Consider the following 17486-nt stretch of genomic DNA (forward strand, 5'->3'; position numbering starts at 1 on the left):
CATTTTTTTATTTTTAATTTATTGTTTGTTATATTTTATAATTTTTAATAAATTTAAATTAATAAATATATTAAAAACGTATTAAAAAGTATAAGCTTTAAAGTAATTTTAGAATAATAAAGATCTCGCTTAGTTAAAGTATGTTTGGTTTCATTTTTAGAAATAGTTTTTAATTTTTTTTAAAAAAATTACAAATTTATACTATATTTTATTTTTAAAAATTAAAAAAAATTAAAAATAAAATCAATCATATTTTTAATTTTTACTTTTTATGTTTTGCATTTTTCCTTAACTTTTAGGTTTTGCTAAAAGCTAGTTGTTTTTGTCAAATTGCACAGTTTTGGTGCAGCATCAATTGGGCTTTTTTCTGTATGGGTAATGTGAACACAAGGCCCTAAGTAGTTTATAGTACTGTGGGTCTTTTCCGAAACCCTATCAGTAACAAAGGCTGTTTCATTTCTATTCCACAAGAGTTCTCCATGTTTCCTTTTGATTCAAAAAAAGAGTTTTATTAATTATTTTAGTGGAAACTAATCAAGGAATCAGAAATGTGCTTCTTCTGTATCTAGTATAGATTCTCACATGACACGCGTACCTGTTCATGTCTTCTTGATGCTTTTGTCTATCCAGTGCTGCTTTGTTCTTCTTTCTGAATTTCTACTGCACTTTTTTACCTTTTTGGACTATGGCTTTCTCTCGTTGGGTGCCTCCCATCCTAGTTCTAATGATAACAAAAAAGAAGAAGACATGAAATTTGCATAACTTGATATATTAGAAATTCAAAATATGTGTTTCTAATAATTAAAACTATTTACTATTACTTACTAAATGTTGAAAAATGTAGGCATTTCATATTTAAGTTCATTACTTTAAGTTTGGAGATATGTGTGACCTAATAGTTATTTAAATAAAATTATAAAATAGATTAATTTCACTTCTTTCTTTTTTTTTTAACCCAGTTTAAGTAACTTAATCGTTACATTTTATTATTTTCTATATCATTCCTTACTAACCATAGAAAATTACCCTTCATATCAGTAAAAATATAAAATTACCTTAATAACTGATGTCTTACAACGAAATTTATTGATAAGGTTGTGATTTTCCCTTTCTTTCTCTTTCATTTAATGAGTTAATAATTAAAATATTACTACAACGTCAATCCATTTGAACATGTTCAAAAGATCTATTTTCTTAAAATTTAAACTTACATTATTTTCACTCAAACAGTGATAGAAACACATCTTTTAGTATACTCTATTTAATACTCTTAATTATTAATTAAAATTTTTAAAAAATTATAAAATTATGTGAAAGATTTATTGAATTAGGAATAAAAAAAATAGTACAACCTACATAATTTTTTTAAATTTTTAATAAATTTAACTAACAATTAAGAATGTATTAAAAATAATATGTTTTTAGCATTTCTTCACTCACTGGGCTCAAGCAACTTTTTGTGACTCCTACAATACCAACTCTCTTAATTTGACAATGTTCTCTTATTTTATTTAAAAATACGAAAAATAATCATACATATGAATTGCCATATTAATTGTATAGTTTTGATAATAATCTTCATTACTTAAAAAAGACTTCTCATTAATATATTTTATTTAATGTTTTTATTACTCAAAAAAGAAAACAAACATTTTTAAGGTTCTAATATAGTCAATATTTTACTTTTCATTTAGCTCTTTAATTAGCATTTTTAAAGTGTTCGTTACTCAGACTTATTAAAAAATTATTAAACAATGTCAACGAATAATGCTATATAATTAAAAGAAAATAACTATATTGATAAAACATAAGGGTGGTTGATTGAAACAACGTGGCAGGGATCATTGGAAGGCTATTATTTTTTGTCTCATGAAACACTAAAAAAGATTAGATATATTGTCTAATTTGAATTTAACTGAAATCACTGAGGAAAGACAATAGAGGACAGAAATCAAAACAAGAAAAATATAAAAGGGAACAATTGAAAAGTGTGGATTGATCTAAACAGCATAAAAGTTTTGAAATGTATAAAAAAAAAATAGCTAAAAGTGTAAGAGGTGCAAATCAGACAAGCCTTGAGTCAAATAAAACATCGGTTATGTAGAAAAACAAAAAGAAATGTTAATTGCAAGATTGAAAGATCAAGAAAAAGAGAAAACCATGAGACCATGATTATTACAAGAAAACTTTTTTTCTTTTTAGTAAATGGAAATGACATTTTTTATTTTTTAGAATAAAAGAAAATTTTGACAGTAGTATACAGGATAAAATATCAAGTTTGCATTTACACTCACTCCCAAGAAGTTTCTTCCAAAAATTCCTGCCCTGGTAGAAATGGTCAACCAAGCTTAAAGCTACCTATATTTAGGGTTCAGAAAACATGCGAGAGGGCGTAAAAGGTTTCGTGGAACAATGAGGTTTGAATTTTGGCTTCAAATCGACGTCAATCTATTTATAACCTAACAACTACTCCATAGACCGGCGCGCGTGTATATATATATATATAAAATAAAATAAAAACCTTTTTTAAATTGAGGTAGCTATACCAATATTACTATTAGGTTGCTGTAGTGCAATTAAGAGTTACGACGATTTTTTAAAATTGTATGATTATCAACTAATTCTAATAATTTTTTTATTAAGTGTGAATTGGTTAAAATTAACTTGTATTAAGAAATGAAGGGATTAAGATCATAAATAATTTTTATTTAATCTTTCATTTAAAAAGTTGAAACTGGATATATATTAAGGGCTTGTTTGGTTCATAGATCACATCATTCAGAATCAAACTGTATTCTGTAAAACTATGTTAATTCGCACGATTCATGAAGTGCTTGTTTGAATTAATAATGTTTACATAGTCTAAAGATTTGAGCACAACTAACGGAAGGTTGCGTTGGAGAAAAATATCGCTCTCCCGCATCGACTAGAAAGTTACTTTTGATTAGCCACATTGCAAATGTGAGGTGAATTTTTATGAATTTTACCAATTCATCAAAATTTTAAAACATTATATAATACCCATTTTGGTAATTTATCTCAAAAGTGATTTTATTTTGTTTTATATAAATAAAATCATCTCTTTTTAATCTACTTATACCTAAAAGCAAATCAATTCTTTTTAACCAATCCTTTCAAAATCAAATTTACCAAACTCATTTCTACCTAACTTTAAAATAAACTAAAGGAGCACATAATGTTAATTTTTATAGAATCAATTTAGGTAAAATTGATTATGTTAAAAAATATTTTTTAACATTTTGGTTTAGTAAAATTAATTAAAAGTGTTGGACCTACTAAGTTTTCATTCCTGTGTGTAATGTAAATATATATTTAATTTTAACAGTTACATTTAGAATACACTTTTTAACAATTTTTTTAATAAATTTTTAAATTTTATTAAAAATGATTAAAAATTACAAAAGTATAAGAGATAATTATTAAATTATAAGAGAAAATAATTAAATAATAAATAAAACTCACATAATTTTTAATAAATTTTAACTAATAACTAATTATATTATTAATATCTCAATTTTAATATATTATTATACTATTTTAAATTTTTTGAAGTAGTTAGCTGTAGAGCAAAGTAGAGTAATCACTTTCTAATCTTTACTTGCATAAGGGTTTATAACAACTCTTTAATATTTACTTGTAGATCAGTTTTATAAATAACTATTCTTTAAAGTTATTTAAAAAAATTAATTATGCACAACCTCTATCATAAAATAAAATTTTAAAATGTGTTTTACCAACTTAGAAATGCATGTATAAGTGAGATGTCACTCAACTCACAATTAGGAATGCAACAACTATGGTAGCACAAAGATCAGAATCTCTCATTTTTTGGTGCGAACATGACTCTCATGTGCCTGTACTTTTGTATTTTCACTTAAGTAAAAAATTATTCACTTAAACAAAAATACAAAAACACAGAATATGAGGGTCATGTTACATGAAGGAATCCTGATTTGGTAGCACAATGAATGACGTTTGACATGATGAAGGCTTATAATGACTATAAATTTTGTTTCAAATATGGTTGAGAGGAACTAGTAGTGGTTCTAGGTATGATGGTGATGATGACGCTTAGTTCCTGAAAAGTGGTGTGATGATAAGAATAATAATTTTGTAATGATATGTTCGAATAATAATGATATTTGTAGTGTTGTTAGTGGTAATACAAAAAATAAAAATAAAAATTATTGCTGAACATTCGTGAGATATAATGCAATAATAGTCCCATAATGATAGCTAATGAGGACATGATGAATACTAAATTTGAGGTAGTTTATAATTAGATCATAGCAAAGTAACAATTAGAACTAATAAAATAGTTGACCAAAATTTGTTGAAATATAGGACTTGATTTTAAATTTGAATTAAATTTGAGTCTCTTTAACCTGATTTGATAAAGATCAATTTGAATTTATTACATTTGAGTCTTTTGGTTCCAATTTATTAAAGCTGTTATTTGTCATGAGACAACCCATTTTGACAACTTTAACATTTAGAAGTTGAACAATGATGATTTAGATTGTGACAATAATATTTTATGTATAAGAGTACTTGAATTACAATATTATAATTATTTTATACTTAAAAACTTATTATAAATTATTTTTTAATGTAACTAATTTTGTATAACGATATTTGTTTAATTTTTTAATTTTTTTTAATGTAGTATATATCTTTGCATTACATAGATACTAGACCAAGTACACAACAATACTTGTAGTTTAAGGAATAAAACCTTTACATACAAGCTTATTTATATGTACGTCATTATATTAAAAGCTTACACAAGATAAACAAAAGTTTAACACGAAAGCTTAGTTAATAAATAATTTTTTAAATAAATATGTTTTTTATTAGAATTATTTCATATCTGTGTGGATATAATTCAATACTTTACTCTAATAACACATGATCTATTTTTATTTGTATTTAATTTTTTAAATTATAATTTGACATATTATTTATAATTATTTTTTTGAAAAAAAATATTAAATTATAGTTCAATATAAAAATATTAACTTATATTAATATTGAAATTTCAATATAAGCAATCGCATTACAAATAAAAAAATTTAAGTATGCCTTTCACTTTTTTTTAAAAAAATCTTTTCATTTTCTTATTTTTCTTCTTCCCATTTATATATTAATAGTCTATTAAATAATATTTTTTTTTCATATTTTAATTACAATATTGTACTGAAAGAGAATTATTTTTAAAAGACTATAATATATTTTCTTTTTCAATTGTTAAAATTGCTAATAATATCTTTATTATTAATTTCCTTTTTGTTTTCTTGTTTTCAATTATTAATACATTCTTTCTAAAGTTTGATGGACGGATGAATAAGTAACAGTGATGCTTGAAATTCAAATATGTATGAAGATGATTGTTTTTATTATGATGTATATTTCATATTAACACACAATTTAATGAAGATAAATTTAATATTTTTTTTATAGTGAGTAACAATATAGTTTAAAATTATCTTTTATTAACTTTGTTAATTCATCCGTGTGTCACTGTATTGCACTAGTTTATCTGTAAATTGACTTCTACAACTCTTATAAACAGTGAGGCATGGAAAATGAGTTTACGGCTTGAACTTCTGTACATAAATGGTATAGGAATTAGTTTCTGCAAGTAAAAAATAAAAAAATCTTGCATTATAAATAATAAAATTCTTATTTTAGAGAAGAAATAATAAAATTGATCTAAAAACAAAAAATAATGGAGATTCAAATAAGATGACTTAATTGTCTGTGACTCACCGATGTTGAGAAAAAGACATCTTAAAATATTTAAGCATTAGGAAATTAAAAACATTGACAACCTCAGAAGTCTTAACTACCCATCAGCAGCCACTCCACTGTGCACGCATATATGGACACTATGGTCCATCACTTTGTCCTAAAATTGGAATGAAAGGAAAGTGAAAAAGTACTATTAAGTTACCTTCGTTTTACATTTTTATTTTCTTTCAATCTAGTTACATCTCGTTGAACCATGATTTTGCTTTTGCTTACATTTCATGATAGATATACCTATAATTTGTGTATGTACACATATAGCACACTTATTCAGAACCAGAGGTCTCCCACAAAAATAGGAATCCCAATGAATTGACATTTTGTGCTTGGGAGATATTATTAAATGTACAAATTTTATTTTAACCATTTTATGTCACTCGTTGATATGTTCAAGAAAATTTTTAAGAAATCACAATTTTACCTTGAGCTGTTATTGATGTAGGCGTGTCTAATGGGCAACTCTTAACAAATTCTCCATGTAGGAATTGACGAGAATGACCCATGTATACAATTGATCACGGTGCTCCTCCAAGCACCAGATGATTCCCAAAGTACGGAAATAACCTTGGCTTGATTTACAAGTGATCATGCATATTTAGTCTCTGAAATGGATGATGATGCGGCACTTTAATTTATTCGTTTGGTACATTTTTTGAGATTTTTTTAATGGCAAAAGCACTTGCAAAACATTATTAAAAGACAAAAGATGGTTAAGATAGTTTGATGACATTAAATGATTAAGATAGTTTGATGGCTCAATTCTTCTTGCTTCTTCCTTTCTCCTCAAGTGAATGTTGTTGATTGGATGATAGGACTAAAGTTTCTGGTTCTAACATTGGTTGCTGCTAGCTAACTGCACTTGGACTATGTTTATTCAAGTTTATCCTCTTCATTGGGTAATGTTTTCCCAAACTTCTTTTGCCTACCACTTTCTTAGTGCAGTTCTTTTTGCTTTTTGACGCATAACATAACTATATCTTCGTTTGATGGGATGCTTTGAGTCTTCCCTTGATTGTGGGTGGTCTTGGTCATACTGTGAATTAACAATTTCAGCCTCTGTATGTGAGTCTTGGTGTTGTAATGAAACTTGTAACTCCCTTTGTTCCTTGTCTCAAATTGTGTCTTGATGTATGTAGCAGAGGTAAAAAACTGGTTTTTAAGTCTGACTCTGGCTGATACCTTATCAGATAGCTACTCTGTATTCTGTTTACTTATCCAAAAAGATTATGGTGATAACCATATGATTGTTCAAATGAGTTCATCCCCCCCCCCCCCCCTCTCAAATTAAAATCAGGGAGATCTCAGCTTAGAGTTGGTTGAATTGGTTATTAAGTAATTTTATTTTGGGTTGAATTAATTAAGTTTTATACTCTTTCCCTTCAAGCTCTAATCAATCTGATAATTTTCTGTGATTAAAACTCTCAAGCTGCTAGTGTCAAATTTTAAGCTCAAAATGAGAGGAAATTGGGAGGAAGTAGGTGATAGTTGAGAGATATCATGCATTTCTAACTAATTGTTCGGTTAGCAAGTATAGCTTTAGGATTGCGAGGGGATAAGATGAAGGGAATATATCTGTGCATATGGCAAAATGGCATGGGAACTGAGTCCACGGTGATGTACACTACATTTTGAAGAATTTAAACTTCACTAATATTGGATTTTAATACCAATCACAAAACAGAAATATACTTCTTTTTGTTAGTGATGGACATATATTATACGAAATTTGAGAAGAGCAATCACATCAATGGTTCTATTGCTCAGTGACTTTGATCTTTTACTGTAAATTATTGCTCCGTATGTAACAGCTTTTACTGAAAGTGAAATATCTTAATTATTATAATATAATAATAATAATGTTTCTTCCTGTTTGCTGTAGCATGTAAACTTTACAGACAATGGGGTCAATTTAGAGAATTTGAGATTGTTTTTCTGAATTCTTAAAATGCACTTGTTTATTTAAAATGGAATTAAAACTTGTGATTCTGAACTCCTTATATCTATATATTTTACCATGTTGAAATTGAGTAGAAGTTTTCCTTTTATTTTTCTTTGTCCTTGCGCCAAGAATGACACCAGCTACTAACATGTCAGGCAGTGCATTTTGTGCCAAGCTGATGCATTACCTTTGAAGGAAGCACTTCAATTGGGACCATGACAACTGATTCATCTCTTCCTTCTGGTGTTCACAAAGAAAAACAGATTCTCTTGGAGGTGACATTCTGAAGCTATCATTCCTAGCTATTAAGGCTTATGAAAAGTATTTTCTTTTATATCCTTAATTTTAAAACTTGTGACATGCTCAGATTGGGAATTCTGAAAAGCAATTGTGGGCATTGATCCATTCTGAAGGCCTATTAAACTATGATGGCCAAGAGTTGTATCGCAACATCAGGTCAAGTTATGAGAGAACAATCTTGAATAACCACACTCATTCAGAACTTCAAGATGTTGAATATTCCTTGTGGAAGCTTCACTATAAGCATATTGATGAATTTCGCAAAAGAATAAAGAAATGTTCTGGCAATGCTGAGAACAACAAATCAGGAATCTCGCAAGATGGTGTTATGCAGATGAACAATGACAATCACATAAAGGCATTTATGTCGTTTCTGTCAGAAGCAACTGAGTTTTACCAAACTCTAATTGTAAAACTTAGAAAATATTATGGAGTCCCAGAAGAGGCTTTGTTTTATAAAAAGGGTTATGTTTCAACTTCTTTTGAACCTGAATTCATGCTGAAGTGTCAATATTTATGCCATCGCTGCTTAGTCTGCATGGGGGATCTAGCCAGGTATAAACAACAATATGAAAATCTTGATATTCAAAACCAGAATTGGTCAATTGCAGCCAGCCACTACTTGGAAGCAACAAGGATTTGGCCAGATAGTGGAAACCCACAAAACCAGGTAAAGCTTTGTCTGTCTTAATTTCAAATTAGCTCTTTATGTGTTGATTAAGAACGGTTTTTAATGTGTGCCAGCACATAATAAAAACCTATGTGTAGTAAGTTTTTATTGAAAATCACATAATTTCACTGAATTCAATGCATTGATAACATCAAATGCTACAACTTTTAATAAAAACTATTTATTAATTTCTTATCGTGTGCTCTTGGACACATGTTAAAAAAAACCAGACTGAGAAAAGCTGTTGTCCTCTACTTTGTTTCTTTCCAGTAACCTTGTTCATTTGCAGTTGGCTGTGTTGGCAACATATATTGGTGATGATTTTCTTGCTTTGTACCACTGTGTAAGAAGTTTAGCAGTTAAAGAACCTTTTCCTGATGCCTGGGATAATCTTATTTTACTCTTGGAGAAAGTAAGATGATATTTAGGTTCTTTAATCAAATGCAATTTGTTTTATCCATAAGTTTAATGTTTCTGAGCTTCATAAGCTGCCGTCTCTAATGATCTTGCAGAACAGGTCATCCCATCTGCCATATGTTTCCAGTGAATTCTGCTTGAATTTCTTCAAACCTTCTCAAAGAATCAGTAAAGGAACCGAAGCACGAACAAATGACAATAGCTCAAACTACAACATGTTTGAAAGTGAAAGTAATCATTTTACTGACACAAAGTTATGGTCTTTTGTGGTCAGAACAATAAGTTTCCTCTTCATAATATCAAGGTACATCTTGGATTCAGTTTATATTGTTCTAGTATTTTCTTGTTATTTTATCTTGCCTTTTTAAGTTTGAATTTCTCCCCTTTAGTCAACTTGAGTCATGCATATTCATGGTATCTCTGAGTAGCATTTCATTTTGTGCACATCTTTGGGTTAGCGGTTAGTAAGTAATTTATTATGTACTGTAGGATTTCCAGGTTCCTTGAAAATGGTTAGTAGTTAAACTTTATAGTGTGTGGATACTTTCTCCGACTATACCAGGGGTTGAATTATTAATGCATGTGGCTTTTCTATGAGAGAAAAAGTAAGAAAAGTTTCTTCTTTGATGGATCGAAACATTTATTAGATACAATTCTTGATCATGATCTGGTTTAGAGGCTTAAAAAACAATATTCTGAGCCTGTCTTCTTAAATAGTAATGAGCTGTAGACTACTAAGATGATTAAATGTCGATTTTATTTTTAAAAGAAATCGTGGTTCGCAAGTTATTACAATACTGCTGACATTATATATCATAGTTAAACATTTAATGTCATTCCTTTAGGAAAAAGGAAATATTTCTGTTAGCCACTATGATACATTTTTCACTCCACACTTGAAAATGTCTCATTTACTTTACTATACAGTTTTATCATAGGATGCAACTAACATATAGATCATTCTTCAATGTTTCAATTGTCATTTCTTTAGGACAACGCAATATTTTTGTTAACCACCGAGATCCATTTACGCTCCCATACTGTTTTAGGTGCTGTAGCCTCTATGTATATGCTAATGTTTCAATTGTCATTTCTTTAGCACAAGGCAATATTTTTGTTAACCACCGAGATGCATTTACGCTCCCATACTGTTTTAGGTGCTCCAGCCTCTATGTATATGCTAATGGCTGTGTTTGTTAGCTGCAGGAAGTTGAAGCGTTCATTGAACATTTGATTTTTTTGAAGATAAGAAATAGACATTTAATTGCAGGTTATGATAAATTGAAAACAAAGGGAACATTATATTAATTTAAGGTAGCAAAGTATTGTTCCTTTATGCCAGGAAAAACATTTGAAACCAAAAAAAATAATGTTCTCATGTATTGCAGATTAATGCCTAATTTCAATTTCTACGACATTTGAGATGATGTTATTTTTCCCTTATCTCTTGAAGTAGTTTGGAGGAATTCCCCATTGCATTGGCATCTACTATTGGAGTGTTGGATGAAATGATGGAGTTAGAAGATACAAAACTAAAGACCATGTTGGTGTCTTATGGACAAATGGATATAGCCAGAAAGGGTCCTTTCCGAGCCTTACAAGTAGTTTCTATACTCATATTTACCCTAAAGAATCTAATCGATAAACACAGAAGATATGAATTAGAAGACAAAAGTGATAGCCAGCAACTTGTTCTGATACAGCTGGCATTAGCTGCTGCATTCATTTTCATGGGACGTTTTGTCGAAAGATGCCTAAAGTCTAGTCCTTTGAATTATTGTCCCTTATTGCCTTCTGTACTTGTTTTTGCGGAGTGGTGTGCAAGCATGCTTGACGCAATTGAAGTATATGCAACTGATCAAAGGAGTGCAACAGCTATTTCTTACTATTTTGATGTGCTTGTTGAACTTCTAAATCAACTAAATGAGAATAGAAAGGAAACCAAAAAGCTTGTAGATAGCACCCCACTTTGGGAAGACTATGAGTTGAGGGGCTTTGTATCTATATCTCTTTCACATTTCTCATTAGATTTCTCTGGTAGATGGGAATACATTGACAACTTTGAAAATGGCACTGAATTGCGTACTCACCGCATAAATGAAGCAGCCTTGAAGATTGCTACCAGATCTAATAATTTTCAAAAGTGGATTACATGTGATGAATTAGGAAGAAAATTTTATGCGGCTATGTCAGAAGAAGATCATGACAAGAAAGAAACAAAAAATATGGAGTCCATTGACATAAGAGAGAGAGGGGATGACCCTAATCAGAAAACTCAAAAAGACACAGGAGAAGATAGAAAATGTGGTACAAGGGATAATCCAAGTAGTTCCAGTACTAAGGAAAAATCTTCACTTGTGGAAGAAGAAGAAGAAGTTATTCTCTTTAGGCCTCTAGCAAGGTATAATTCAGCACCATCAAATGCCTTTATTTCCTTTGATGAGCAGATATCATCACCAAAAGACGAGAATGATAAAATCTCACCTTCTGATGATTGTCTGCGCCGTACTACATCTCTTCTCACAGCACAAAATCCACTTCAAAGTGATCCATGGGAATTCCATGGTGCCATGGTGAATCCAAGGATCAACAAATCATTCAAATTGAATGAACCTTCAATGAAGGAATCAAATGCGCACACATTTTCTGAAGGTCTAATCTCAGCTGGGCCTCCTTCACTCAATGCTTGGGTCCTTGAGAGAGGAGGCTCGAGCACCAACAGGTTACAGCCCATTGAGGAAGTAGCTTCTTCATACTTGGCAGATCTTTCAATCAATAGAACTCAGAACTCAGTCATTAGTTCAGTGGATGAGTTTTCAAACTTGCTTTCTTCTTCTGCTACATATACTGCTCCAATTCCATCAGCTCCATTGTTGCCAGATAATGCTGCTTGGTACACTGAACTACAATCTAGTGTATCTTCTCCATTATTTCCAGATAACCCTTCACCAATTAGTGCTTACTCAGATTGGAGGTCTACTTATGAACCCCTTGGATATAATACCAACTTTCCACCTTATTCCAATGGATACTCACCATCTAATAGAATGAGTTCTTTAGAATGGTTGCATTGGTACAGAGAGAATCCCACACCTGAGAGGGTCAACATCAACAATCACATGTTGCAGCCTACTCATTTGACTGTTCCTAGAAATCATGAAAACTTCTTCTGTCATGACATTAACACCTACAACTACAGGTTTAATCAATATGATCAATGGGGTAATCCTTTGTCTCCTAACCATTACACATATATGAAACCTCCAGGAACCACACCGTTGCAACCAGGTTATCCCTATGCTTTTGGTGTTGATGAACACATGACCAGTCTCTTCAACAATTTTCAAAGACCAAGGCCTTATGGGTGTGGTTCTGTCACAGAGCAGAGAAACGAGGCACTGCCTTTACTAGAGTACCTTAAGGAAAAGGAATGGCGACTCCAGCAGGATCCTACCCTCGGAGGACCTACATTCATGGGAAAATAAAACTCCTCAAACTTTGTTCCGTCATTACAAAGTTGTTTGCTTCTTGCACTTTGATTCATACAACGTACCGAACTGTATAAATGTATATATTTATTATAATGTGTATATACTGTTTCAACCATTCCATGAAAGAGGGATTTCAAAGAAAGTGGATGAATTATCACCATTCGGTCTTCATCTAGTTTTTAAGCAAGTACATTTTAAACCATGTTGTCCTTTTTATAAACTGAAATTTATTAAAAATTATAAAAATATGAGTATAACTCTAAATAAAGTAGAACTCTTTAACAATTAATTGTAAAATTATAATTGTAAAAGTACAACTCTAATTATAATTCTAGAATTTTGTTTCTAGACAGTGTATTAATGTTAATTTCGAAATCATAATTCCAAAAGCTAATAAGCTATCTGCATACCTTTCAAAATTAAATTCTCGAAGGTATTTATATTTCGTTACAGATTCGGAAACTGATTTTATTAGTGTTTTTAAAATTGAACCGATTGTAAAATCGAAGGAAGAATTATTGGTTCACAATTAAATTAATGGGTACGAAGACTACGGATAAAAGAAAGCTTCTAGCTGTATTAAAATATTTTTGCTTTTAAGTTTTCAATATATTTTACAACTTTTAAAGTTTATTATTTGCCGTGAGTCTCTATTTATTTTTAAACAAAGGCTATATATACTAATAATTAAAAATAATTTTTATATATATTTATTAAAAAAATGGAAGTGCATGTAAAAATAAAGGGCTAAGAGGAATAACTCTAATAGCATCATGCCCAACCATTTGGGCTCTTGAACCCAAATTGATCGAAGCCCAGTTCAATTATATACCCATGACAATTTTTTTCCTTTTCTTTTTTTAATCCAAAAAGCTAAATGTCGTAGAATGACAGTCAAATGGGGATTTGGGTAACAGTGTGTGGCGGGTTCCCTGTCTTGCTCTTTCTCTTCTTCTCTAAGAAATTAAAGCGCTTATTATAACCCTATCAGTATTTGCAGATACAAAGTTTGACGCAGTAATGTAAAATTGCGTGTGTGTAACTGTTTGCTACTCTGGGAGCGTCATGATTAAACATTTCTGTACTTAATTTTTCCCAGTCTTTCTGCGTTTGTAGCTGTAAAAAACCCTAAGTAACTACAATAATTTGCGTTGCAATGGAACATCGTCACGTAGAATCAGATGGTGGAGATGTATCTTCAGCCAAAGCAGTTCTCCTTGGAGCTTTAGCCCCTGGTGTTAACGTCCGTGTTCTCAATCTCCTCTCTCTTCCATTTTTAAATTTTATACCCATTTTCATTATATTTTTGTGATTTTAATTTTATATTTTGCTTCCTGATTCAGGGTCCTACGTGGATTACTTTAAAGTCAACATTTTTATTGCTCGGTCTCTGTCTTGCTGTTATGCTGGCCTTAGCATTCTCTTCCAGTGATTCATGGTTGATGTTCCATGTTGCATTCCTTGTTCTAATTTGCCTTACCCTCTTCTTACTTCTCAGCTGGTACTTTCATTCTTCCCTTATGTAAATGTTATTGCTGTCCAATTCAAATTGGGATTTCGTTCACTGTTCATGCTTCCTGTACAGTTTGCCTCCCTGTGGAGTCTAAATTGAACATGTACGAACTAGGTCCTTGTGAATGTGATGTAACATTCTATTTGGCTTCTGATACTGTGCTAACATTGTAATGTCAAGTTTGTCCATGTTGGTTCCTGAAGGACAAACAACTTGAAATTGTCATAAGACTAAGCCTGTTCTATGAATATAGGATGTAAAGGTCCATTTGTTGAATGGTATAAGAGAACAGTATAGGATAATTTTTCCTATCTTATTTTAGTTCTGATGTTTGTTTAACCAATGGGATATGATAAGTCTACCCTGTAAACTTATTGTTTCTTACACTCCAGTGTAAATTTTATCCTGGATTATAAATAAATAGAATAAGATAACATAATGCATCTAATTTAATATTTTGATATGCATTAAATGTAAAATAAGAGTAGGATAGACTGTCATCTTGTCATGTGAAGCCTAAATACTTAATACAATACGGATACGGGAATATGGGAGATTCTTGGAAATTCAAGATACGATATTGCCTAACTATGTTAGCATGAATTTAATGAAACAATATTTTATACAAAAACAAAATATTTATAGAGAGATATTGATGACTAATTTATATCAATGTATTACATTTGCATATTAGAACTGTATGAAAGATGAGACCCACAAGGATTGAGTATTGCAAGTTGTCAACCATCGTTACCGACTCACGACTTCGTAGCCATCACCACCACCTGTGACCCGATAACAAGTGACTTTTGCAAGACCCAAAACCTTTGCCACATGCGAAAGAGTCTTCAATTTTGTGTGAGATGTTGCGTGCAAAAGCTTTGAGGAGACGAGTGATGATTTTGCTCGAAGACTCTGTCTCAAGTGTGAACAATCATGAAATTGAAACTCACTGATTCAATAGTAACTAAGTTAAACATATCGTATCCAATGGCCAGAAGCTGTACTCAAATGTATTGAGTTGTATCCCAGCTGTATTGTGGCGGGAATTTATTTTTCATAATAAAATAAAAAATCAGATACTTTCTAGATACATACCAGTATCGGATACATGTCCAATACCCTCACTTCAGCCAAATTGGAGTATTCGGGATTCATTGATCTTATCATATGTTTGGTGCAGGATAACAAACTATTTAACATTATGCTATCATATTTTGTGTATTTCTAACTTAGGAGTTAGGGCTCCCAATAATATAAAATTTTCCTCAGAAAGATGGATAGGATAAGTTCATAAGATAGACTTATTACATCTTGTTAATTAAAAAGGCTCTATAAATAAGATAGGATAGAAAATAAAAAGAGTCTTATTTTGCTCTCTTATCCTGGACTTCAAACAGGTCCTAAGTTTCATGCCTTAAGTATGATTTAAGGTTTTTGTATGTATTTGTGTGTGTGGTTTTATAAAATTGTGTGTCTTGCTGTTTGCATGTCAATGCAAATTGCTTTGTGATGGATTGATGATGTCATGACTCATGGATTTCGTATGAATTAAATTTAGTTTTTCATGGTGCATTAGCATGGAAAGGAACACAAAACTGCATATATGATTGGTCATCGTATTGTGATTCGAGCAGCCTTTTTGTGTTCTCTTCTGGTTGCAAAGGGAAGAATAAAAAAGGAAATGTGAGCTGTATCATTATAGCATATGTGTAAGTAAATTAGTGAAAAGCATTAGTTTTCTTTTGACATATAATTATGAGTCAGATGCTGGTTAGGAGTTTCTCTTGTGGTTTTCCTATGCTGTACTGAATACATTTTTTCTGCAGGTTTCTTGCACAAACTGGGTTAGTCTCTATTGAACATCAAATGCGTGAGATGGGCTTAGAGCATACGGATCCTCTAGAAAACCTGAAAAGCAAATAACTATTTCTTATATTATGCATGAAATTGGGAGAAACTTCAGTTGAAGTCCTTCATGATGACTTGGACAGCAACCAAATGTTCCAGATTTAATAGAAGAGAAATCTACTTCCTGAAGGTTTATCCTCTGTTAGTCACTCTTGGTTTCCTTCACTTTATGTTTCTCTTTAACAGGTCCAATGAAACAGAGGCATGATCTGGGAAACTCTGACAAGAACTTAATTCCATTCATGATTTGCTGTCATGATCTACTTAGGCTTAATTTTGATGCTTTTTTTTTTGTTTCTCCATTTTTGTATTCCCCAAGGGGCATAAATTTTCTTCTGTTATAATGATTTTATTCTTTCTTGCTAAATTAGACGTGTGACAAAGTTTAGATCTTTTTCCTCTCACTCACAGGTATTTGCGCGTTTGATCAAATATAAACATACTAAATATTAATGCACAGTATCTGAGATTCTGAATGTAAGAATATGATCATAGTAAATTAATAATTATGTGTGATAATTATGATATTAATAATTGTGAGAAAAAAAAGGCTAAGTTTATAGGCTAATCCATTCGACCCCAAAGAATGAAAATTGAATCCACTTAACAGGAGTTTACAAACAAAAAAAATCACGATGAGGGGGTCAATTTTTCGCCATATAATTTTTTTAATCAATATTTGCTAAATAAATTTGGAACCAAATATGAATATTTACTTGTAAAATTTTTGTGAGGTAAGTATATATTTTATTATTCATCTCATCCATCGTTGTATATTATTTAATATATTAAATCTAAAATGAAAATTTAATATAGACTTATAACCTTTATATTTTACAATAAGTCACAACTGAAAATTAACCTTACGAGGAAGATATTACAACATAGTTGAAAAAACGGTGCCCTGTTTATTAAATAACTAATTTTCTTTTTAATTTGCAATAAACTTGTACATATTTTTTCATATACATAATAAAGCAATTGACCAAAAGCTTAAAAACTCTAATACTAATTACTTACATGAAATAGTTAAACTATTTTTATTTATTAAAAATAGCATGATTAAAATTTAAATTTCATCTTTAAAAGATATATTCTTAATGAAGTGGAATATGGAAAAAAAATAAAATTTTTTCAGTCACTTTATTTTATCACGTTTTATATTGTCATACTAAAAAAAATAAATAAATTAGCATTTCATATTACATTCGATATGTTACATTATTATTTTTTGTAAAACTTAACTAAAAAGTTTTAGTAGAAGACTAAAATGAATAGTCATACATTTAAAAATTTTAGAAATTGATTTTAATATTTTTTTCTTATAAAGATCAAATTGAAGAACTCTCTGTGTTTTTAAAAAAATAAATAATTTGAAGTTTTAGTCAAAATAGTACAAAAAATTTTCAAAGTGAG

General features: G+C 30.3%; 2 protein-coding genes across 5 annotated transcripts; both read left to right on the plus strand.

Annotated features, from left to right (window-relative positions):
* The first annotated feature begins 6451 nt into the window (after positions 1 to 6451).
* Positions 6452 to 12804, plus strand: LOC113857509 (protein SMG7L-like). 4 transcript variants are annotated; one of them, XM_027489488.1, is made up of 6 exons: positions 6452 to 6725; positions 7924 to 8043; positions 8136 to 8738; positions 9028 to 9150; positions 9251 to 9459; positions 10609 to 12804. In XM_027489488.1, the coding sequence occupies exons 2-6, from the start codon at positions 7984 to 7986 to the stop codon at positions 12638 to 12640; spliced, it is 3027 nt and encodes a 1008-aa protein (XP_027345289.1). In that variant the 5' UTR covers positions 6452 to 6725; positions 7924 to 7983; the 3' UTR covers positions 12641 to 12804. The 4 variants fall into 4 exon arrangements, with proteins under 4 accessions (XP_027345289.1, XP_027345290.1, XP_027345288.1 ...); XM_027489489.1 differs by having other exon boundaries at positions 6529 to 6725; positions 10612 to 12804; XM_027489487.1 differs by having other exon boundaries at positions 6529 to 6725; positions 7928 to 8043; positions 9227 to 9459; positions 10609 to 12795.
* A 738-nt stretch (positions 12805 to 13542) lies between these two features.
* LOC113857511 lies at positions 13543 to 16541 on the plus strand. The gene is made up of 3 exons (XM_027489492.1): positions 13543 to 13889; positions 13990 to 14147; positions 15989 to 16541. The coding sequence occupies exons 1-3, from the start codon at positions 13803 to 13805 to the stop codon at positions 16083 to 16085; spliced, it is 342 nt and encodes a 113-aa protein (XP_027345293.1). The 5' UTR covers positions 13543 to 13802; the 3' UTR covers positions 16086 to 16541.
* Positions 16542 to 17486: the final 945 nt, after the last annotated feature.

This window comes from Abrus precatorius, unplaced genomic scaffold (assembly GCF_003935025.1).
Source record: "Abrus precatorius isolate BTA unplaced genomic scaffold, Abrus_2018 Scaffold2, whole genome shotgun sequence".
NCBI lineage: Eukaryota > Viridiplantae > Streptophyta > Magnoliopsida > Fabales > Fabaceae > Abrus > Abrus precatorius.

Bases quoted from the DNA above. Each gene is read 5' to 3' on its own strand.
- LOC113857509 (XM_027489487.1), top strand. From the start codon at position 7,984: ATGACAACTGATTCATCTCTTCCTTCTGGTGTTCACAAAGAAAAACAG. The intron at 9,151-9,226 runs GTAAGATGATAT...GAGCTTCATAAG, and splicing joins TTATTTTACTCTTGGAGAAA to CTGCCGTCTCTAATGATCTT. The intron at 9,460-10,608 runs GTACATCTTGGA...TATCTCTTGAAG, and splicing joins TTCCTCTTCATAATATCAAG to TAGTTTGGAGGAATTCCCCA.
- LOC113857511 (XM_027489492.1), top strand. From the start codon at position 13,803: ATGGAACATCGTCACGTAGAATCAGATGGTGGAGATGTATCTTCAGCC. The intron at 13,890-13,989 runs GTCCGTGTTCTC...TTCCTGATTCAG, and splicing joins CTTTAGCCCCTGGTGTTAAC to GGTCCTACGTGGATTACTTT. The intron at 14,148-15,988 runs GTACTTTCATTC...TTTTTTCTGCAG, and splicing joins CTCTTCTTACTTCTCAGCTG to GTTTCTTGCACAAACTGGGT.